The sequence below is a fragment of the Octopus bimaculoides genome, chromosome 30, assembly GCF_046866305.1.
Source record: "Octopus bimaculoides isolate indiv1 chromosome 30, ASM4686630v1, whole genome shotgun sequence".
Classification (NCBI taxonomy): Eukaryota; Metazoa; Mollusca; class Cephalopoda; order Octopoda; family Octopodidae; genus Octopus; species Octopus bimaculoides.
The window spans coordinates 19,180,223-19,187,649 of NC_142957.1; the positions used below are offsets into that span (position 1 = coordinate 19,180,223).

General features: G+C 39.5%; 1 protein-coding gene across 20 annotated transcripts in view; it reads right to left on the reverse strand.

The window, feature by feature from the left end:
• LOC106879202 (huntingtin-interacting protein 1) overlaps window positions 1-7,427 on the reverse strand; it is a 278,609-nt gene that overhangs the window by 32,858 nt on the left and 238,324 nt on the right. For all 20 annotated transcript variants that reach the window (XM_089346005.1, XM_089346008.1, XM_089345997.1 and 17 more), the window contains 7 exons: window positions 5,823-5,880; window positions 4,749-4,824; window positions 4,042-4,182; window positions 3,348-3,433; window positions 2,372-2,444; window positions 1,141-1,233; window positions 176-254 (listed from right to left, as the gene is read on the reverse strand). In XM_089346005.1, the coding sequence (XP_089202131.1) occupies window positions 176-254; window positions 1,141-1,233; window positions 2,372-2,444; window positions 3,348-3,433; window positions 4,042-4,182; window positions 4,749-4,824; window positions 5,823-5,880 (606 nt within the window). The remainder of the gene's footprint in view (window positions 1-175; window positions 255-1,140; window positions 1,234-2,371; window positions 2,445-3,347; window positions 3,434-4,041; window positions 4,183-4,748; window positions 4,825-5,822; window positions 5,881-7,427) is intronic.

Genomic DNA, 7,427 nt, shown 5'->3' on the forward strand with positions numbered 1-7,427 from the left:
AACAGCTGGATAACTAAATATCACAACACAGAATGTTCATTTATTTTCTATTGACTGACATCAAAAGTTTAAATACAAAACTGGTTCTTTTTAGAATATTATATTTCTTCTGAACGGTAATTCATGGATTATTTCAGTTCACTTGGACAACAACAAGGTTCCAAAATGGACTTACTCTCAGAATCGTTTAGTTTATCTGCTGCTGGTAAGTTCGTCTTCATTTCCTCGAGTTCTTTCTTGATTAGCTCGTTTTCCTGACAAGAGACAGAATTAAAAAATAAAACACAAACAAAAAGTCAGAAGAAAATCAAATAAAGGGAAAGTTAAAAACGACACAGAGGTGGCCGGGTGGTCAGGAAGCTTGCATTGTAAGCATAAAGTCTTGGGTTCAGTCCCACTGCATGGCACTGTAGCGAAGTATCTTCTTCTATAACCTCAGGTCAACCAAAGCCTTGTGTGTGGATTTGATAGACGGAAACCAAATGAAGCCTGCTGGGTGAACTTATAATATATAACTGACAAATATGGAGAGAAAGAGACAGACAGAGAGATAGACAGTGATGGCTGGTTCATAGGGTTATCCATAGTTTTGTGTCCATAAAGCTCTAGGCTTTACATACGTACCCTTCTGCCCCACCCAACTTCAATAGGTGTACCTGAGACATAGCATGGAAAAACAGACATTAACTGGTGAGGATGAGCTCTGTAAAACTTTGCTGACATGGGTTGGAGAGTTTGACAGAATCTGATGGTCCCAAGGCCTGCATTGTACTCCAGTATTTATTTTGGCAGGGTTTGCTGCGCTGGGATGCTGGGCCTTACACCCACCGCTTTACAATGTGTTCTTGGTGCTTTTTTGTGTGGCGTCAGCACTAGTAAGGACACCAACTAACGTGCAGGAAGAGGGAAAATGAAAAGCTCCCTCGACTAAGTGAGGGAAGTATTTGAGGAAGTGGGGAAATTCCAGGTGTTGTCGGGGCTAAAACATGATAGAAGGGCAAGCTTCTTGCTATAGAGGAGATGCTTGGCCACCCACATTATATAAGGGTTGGTGGGAAGAAGAAAGATGGTAGTGATGGGATGCTTAAACATCCCATCTCGAGGTAGAGAAAAATGTGTCCCAGATGGCAGGGTCCTTACCTTCAAAGTATTATCAAGGGTTAGCTGTAACTCTGTTAGGATCTTATTTAGTTGCTCCTTCTCCTCCAGCAGGGGCTGAATTTTCATTTGTGCCTGAAACAACAAAAAAACATAGCAATATATATATCTATATATATACACCAATGTGTATTTGTGTGTATATGTGGATGTGTATGTATGTAAGCATGTGTAGATGTGGGATGTATAGACTCATGTGTGTGTGTGTGAAAACTATAGAGACAGGGCTTAGTTATTTCTTCACAGATTGAAAAAAGCAATTGACCGACCCCAGAGAAACAAGCAGCCAATCTGTCGATATAGACCACAAATCCAGCATCTACAGAGAATTGGAGATACTAATTTGCACACCATAAGTGTTAACACTTTATTCAGTATCCTGGGTCTGTCAACAAGGATCTCTGCCCACACAGTACCAAGTTATGTACGTCTGTAGGTCACAAACCTCATTTGCACAAAATCAATGTCGATGCCCCAAATGGATCAGACAGAGCCTGTCACCCAAGGAGGGTTTGCCCTTCTTCCTTGTGATCTTTGGACACAAAGAACTGCCATCATCACATCAGCATCAGATGTATATATATGTCCACTTCTGGTTTTCATTATTTGAATTGAAAACATCATCATCATCATCAACCCCTTGTGGCTGTTGTTTAAGATCAGTTTCCTCAGCACCACAAGATCTGCCCGTCACAGATCAGCCTGGTCAGCCACACACCCTCTGCTGCCATGGGAAATTATGTGCTACAGGTAGAACAGGATGAATGTCTTGCATCAACGCCGTCATCATTTCTGATGGGCCGTCATAAGCAATGTGTACCTGTAGGTGAGGATATGATGGTTCCGGGTTTAGTCCCACCGTGTGGTGCTTTGGGCAAATGTCTTCTACTATAGATTCGGGTTGACCAAAGACTTGTGAGTGGATTTGGTAGACGGAAACTGAGAGAAGCCCAATGTGTATGTGTGTGTGTACATTTGTCCACCACCACTTGGCAACCAGTGTTGGTGTGTTAATGTCCCTGTAACTTAGCAGTTCAGCAAAAGAAACAGATAGAATGAGTACCAGGCTTAAATAAATAAATAAAAATAAAAAAAGTACTCGAGGCAATTCATTCGACTGAAAATTCTTCAAGGCAGAGCCCCAGCATGGCCACAGTCTAAAGACTGAAACAATTAAAAGACGAAAGAGAAATTTGTGTGCGTGAGTACATACCTCTGTTTGCAGCCTCTCGATTTCCTCCCGGAGTTGTTGAATTTCTTTGTGGAGTTGCTCTATTATCATATCTCTGCAACAGACAGCAATTTAACTATTATCTCTGCAACCATGCAGAACATGGCCCTTCCCCAAAACCCACCTGGAACCTTTATTGCCCACTCACCCCTGCCACAACCATCACCTTAATGTCAACCCCCCCCCCATTCTAGACTGGAGAAATGAATACTTCCAGCCCCACCCAACCCCTCCACCACAGACACCACCTCACCAATAAATCAACTGCATTACAAAGCTAACAAAAGAGACTGCCAGAAATAGCAGGCAAATCTCCCTCAAATCACACCATAACGCCTTATCTATGCATGCATGAGCCAATGAGAGAGGCCTCTACATGTTAGCTAGACTTGGCAGAAACAGCAGTCAAATCTACCCTCAAATCACATTGTGTTCTCCAACATTTCAAAAATAAACAGATGCACCTCACTGAACAGTTTTCTCTGTCCAGACACTCTTCATTTGTACAATATCCAAAATAGTTAAATCATTAAAAACTGCAAGTGTCATGTCTACTAACGACGAGATTAAGCATTAAAAAAAGAAAACCATCAAATAAAATTATTTTGATTCAAGTAACAAATTTTGCAAAAATGATGGTATTTATCTACTTTTGAGATGCCTGTGTGTGTGTGTGTGTCTACACACACACACTAATACGAAACTAAGAATAAGTACTCAACACTGTCATCATCATCATCGTCGTTTAACGTCTGCTTTCCATGCTAGCATGGGTTGGACGATTTGACTGAGGACTGGTGAACCAGATGGCTACACCAGGCTCCAATCTGATCTGGCAGAGTTTCTACAGCTGGATGCCCTTCCTAACGCCAACCACTCCCATTGGTTGCCTTGTTAACCAACAAATACAAAATATATACACACGCACCTATGTGTATACACAAATGCGTGTACATACCTTTCATCAATCTGTGGTTGTCCATTGAAATTAAAACTATCCATACTGCCTTCACCAAAAGTTTCATCAAATTTGTCTGTTTCTTGCTGGAAAATGAAAGAAAAGATCATTAAACTAATTGCTTAGAGGCGAGGGGAGGGAGGAGAGAGAGAAAAAGAAGGAAAAAGGGGGGACAGAGAGAGAGAGAGATTTGCTGCTGTTTATAAAGAGAAAACCTGGGGTCAGTGGGACCGTTTTGTATTTAAGGGTAGCATCATGTTGGCGTCACATCTGTTTCCCACTCTTTGTTGAAACCCAACACTGCCAACCACTCTTTTGCTCATGTAATCTTACTCATCGCTTTCTGGGAGGGAAAAAAGATCATCTTTATTCTTATCATCATCATCATCATCAAGGCCGTGAACTGAACGAAATGCTTGGCTACATTTTATTTTTACAGAGTTCAAATTCCACCAAAGTCTATCAGGAGGACTACTTTATGCTCACATATATTAAACACTAAATATACAAGCTTTCCCCTTCCCTTTCTTCCCATCTTTTTTATGTAACCCCACCACAATTTGGGGCATCATATGTACCCCTCATCTGATGTCCCTTTTAAATTCAAAAGAGAAAATCTCAACAAAAAAAAAAATATATATATATATATATATATATATATATATATATATACACGTGTGTGTGTGTGACTTACAATAGGTGAAGAGGTATCTATTAGGAAACCGATTCCATCGAATTCTGGAGTCTCTGCTTCTGGTTCCATCGCTTCAGGTACAACTGCAACTGGCTTGACGTGTTTGCTAAAGTCGGAGGCAATAGTGAAGTTTGGGGGATCCTGTAAAATAATAATAATAATAATAATAATAATAATAATAATAATAATAATAATGGTTTCAAATTTTACTCCAAGGGCAGCAATTTTTAGTGGAAGTGGATCAAATTGATCCCAGTTCTCAACTGATCCCTATTTTATTGATGAAATAAGTTTCAGGTGAAAACTGAGATCAATTGATTTTGTCCGTCATGCTAACGATTCTGCCAGCACACCACCTTAATACATAGCATGACATAACAAATAGGGGGCGTAACATATCTTATGGCTGTTACATCCCCTATTTTGTTATGTCATGCTTTGTATTAAAAAATAAGCTGTGGTCTTCTCCATTTTCTATATATATATATATATATATATATATATATATATATATATATATATATATATATATATATACACATCCCTGTAACTCTGACAAAAAGGATAGCAATGAAATAAGTACCAGATTTGAAAAAGCACAGGGGTCAATTTGTATGACTAGAACTGTTGAAGGCACTGCCCCAGCATGGCCGCAGCCCAATGACTGAAACAAATGGCAGACAAAAAATCAAGATTGAGATCCTTACATCTGGTAGAAGAGGGACTTGAACCAAGTTCTTGAAATACTGCAGGGTCCCACTTTGGTGATAAAACTGTTTCAAACTGGAAAACAACAAAGAAATCAGAAAAGAGAAGCAATTTAACAACATTATTATTATTATTATTATTATTATTATTATTATTATGTTCTGAGTTCAAATTCCACTGAGGTCAATTCTGCCTTTCACCCTTTCGGGGTCGATGAATTAAGTACCAGTTAAGTACTGGGGTCCATGTAATTGACTAGCTCCCTCCCCCAATTTTCAGGCCTTCTGCCTATGGTAAAAAGGATTATTATTATTATTATCATCCTCATCGTTATCCTAATTATTCAGGACAGCATCGTTAGCAGCATTTTGTCCATCTTTACGACTTGACTTCAAATTCTGCTGAGGTCGACTTTGCCTTTCATCGTTTTGGGGGTCGATAAATTAAGTACCAGTTATGCATTGGGGGTCAATGTAATTGACTTATCTCCTAGTAGAAAGGATTATTATTATTATTATTATGGTTAAGGTTGGACTAAATGTCAGACATGAGGTCCTCTTTGCCTTTCACCCCTCCTGGGACTGATACTAAATAGCAGTTGTTTAACCCCAGGTCAGTCCTGATCCAGTTGGCCAATGATCAAACTTATCCCAGTCATGCATTACACTTTAGATACACCCCCCCCCCCAACTCATCTGTGTAAGTGTAAGACTTAGAGTGAGTGTGAGTGAGCATGCATGAGTGCAAGGGGGATCATGTGTAGTGTGTGTGAGTGCGAGCGAAAGTATGTGTAGTGTGTGTTGAGTGCGAGTGAAAGGGTATATAGTGAACGTGAGTGAGAGCTTGTGTTGAGAGCAAGTGAGAGCATGTATAGTATGTGTGAGTGAGAATGGGTTGAGTGTGAGTGGGGTAAAGTAAGTGAGAGTGACTTAGAGCATGCATGAGTGCTAGGGGGAGACTGTAAGTGAAAGCACATGTGAGTGTGAGTTAAAAAGCTTTTGTGAGCACAAATATGAGTGAGAGTGTGCATGAGTGTGAGTACAAGCTGAGTGTAAGTGAAAGCGTGTACTTACTGCCTGTATCCCGCAAGGAATCGATCTCTATGTCCAGAAAGTGTATCTGGCGGTAGACCTGCGGGGGAGGAGACAGGAACAGCAATGCATCATGGGAAAAATCACAATAACAAGCATAAATACAACAATTATCAGCCCCCTTCCTACCCTGACCATCACCACCAAACAGTAGCCTTAATGTCTGTCAGCGTAACAGCAAGAAATAGCAGCCACAATTCTGACCTAACGAAGGATAGAGTGAGTAGTGTGAAAATGAATCTGCCAAAAGACTAAAAGGTGGATGGTCATAGCTGGAAAAACCTTTGACCATTGCTAGAAATGTTTTGCAATATAGCTATGGCCCTTTGTTCTTCAGGGGTCAGCAAGGGAGGAAGGTCGAAATAATTACTAGCTTCTTTACCTCAAATTGAACACCTTTCACCTCGTTTGCAAATAACAATTATTATTATTATTACAGAATCGTTAGCACGCTGGGCAGAATTTTGTCTGCTTTTTTCATGCTCTGAGTTCAATTCCCGCTGACGTCAACTTTGCCTTTCATCCTTTAGGAGTCAATGAAATAAGTACCAGTTATGCACTGGGGTCAATGTAATTGACTTACTCCCTCCCCCAAACTTGCTGGCTTTGTGCCAAAATTTGAAACTATTATTATTATTGTTGTTCTTGTGATGAGCTGGCAGACTTATTAGCAAACCAAACCAAATGCTTAGCAGCATTTCTTCTAGTTTTACAAAGGTCAACCAACCTTTCATCCCTCTGAGGTCAATAAAATAAGGGACCTGTCAAGTTTCAGGGTTGAGAGGATCAACTACCTTCCTGCTTCTAAAATTGCTGACCTTCTGCCAAAGTTAGAGTAATTAGTGTTATTATTATTGTTGTTATTATTATTAATATTATTAAAGTGGCAAGCTGTTAGAGACATTAGCATGTTGGACAAAATATTTGGCAGCAATTCTTCTGACACATTACGTTTTGAGTTCAAATTCCGCTGAGGTCAAATTTGCCTTTCATCCTTTTGGGCTCTCCCCTAAATCTGCTGGCCCCGAGCCAAAATTTGAAACCAATCTTATCATTATGATTACATAATCAGAAGTGTGTGTGTGTGTGTGTGTCTTTCTTCTTCAAGAAAGACACACACACTTCCACCATATTGTTCAATAAACACACTCTTCTTCTTTTTGCGTATTTGCTTTGATGTAGAGTTCTGACAGTTTCCATAAATCGTCACTGAACTACAACTACCCATTGTCCACAGCGGTCATGGGTGAACCTCAAGTTATTTCTAGAAAGGAATCTGAAGGACACACGTAAGCATGCAGCTGCTGTCTCAGTTGCTAAGCAACTGTCCATCGATGAGGACGGGAATGAATATTCGTCAATTTTTGCCCTGAAGAAAGTTTTACTTTTTAAATACAAAATGCAATGTTGACTGCAAAATATGAATGAAGTTAAGAAATTGACTTTTATATAAATAAATTGATCTGTCTGTGTTCAAACTCTCCATTTTCTTATTAAAATTCTGTTCTCTTATATTGAATGGATGAAAACGGAATTTCATAAGTATTAACACTAATTAATGAAATCCAAGTTTATTAATCAATATGT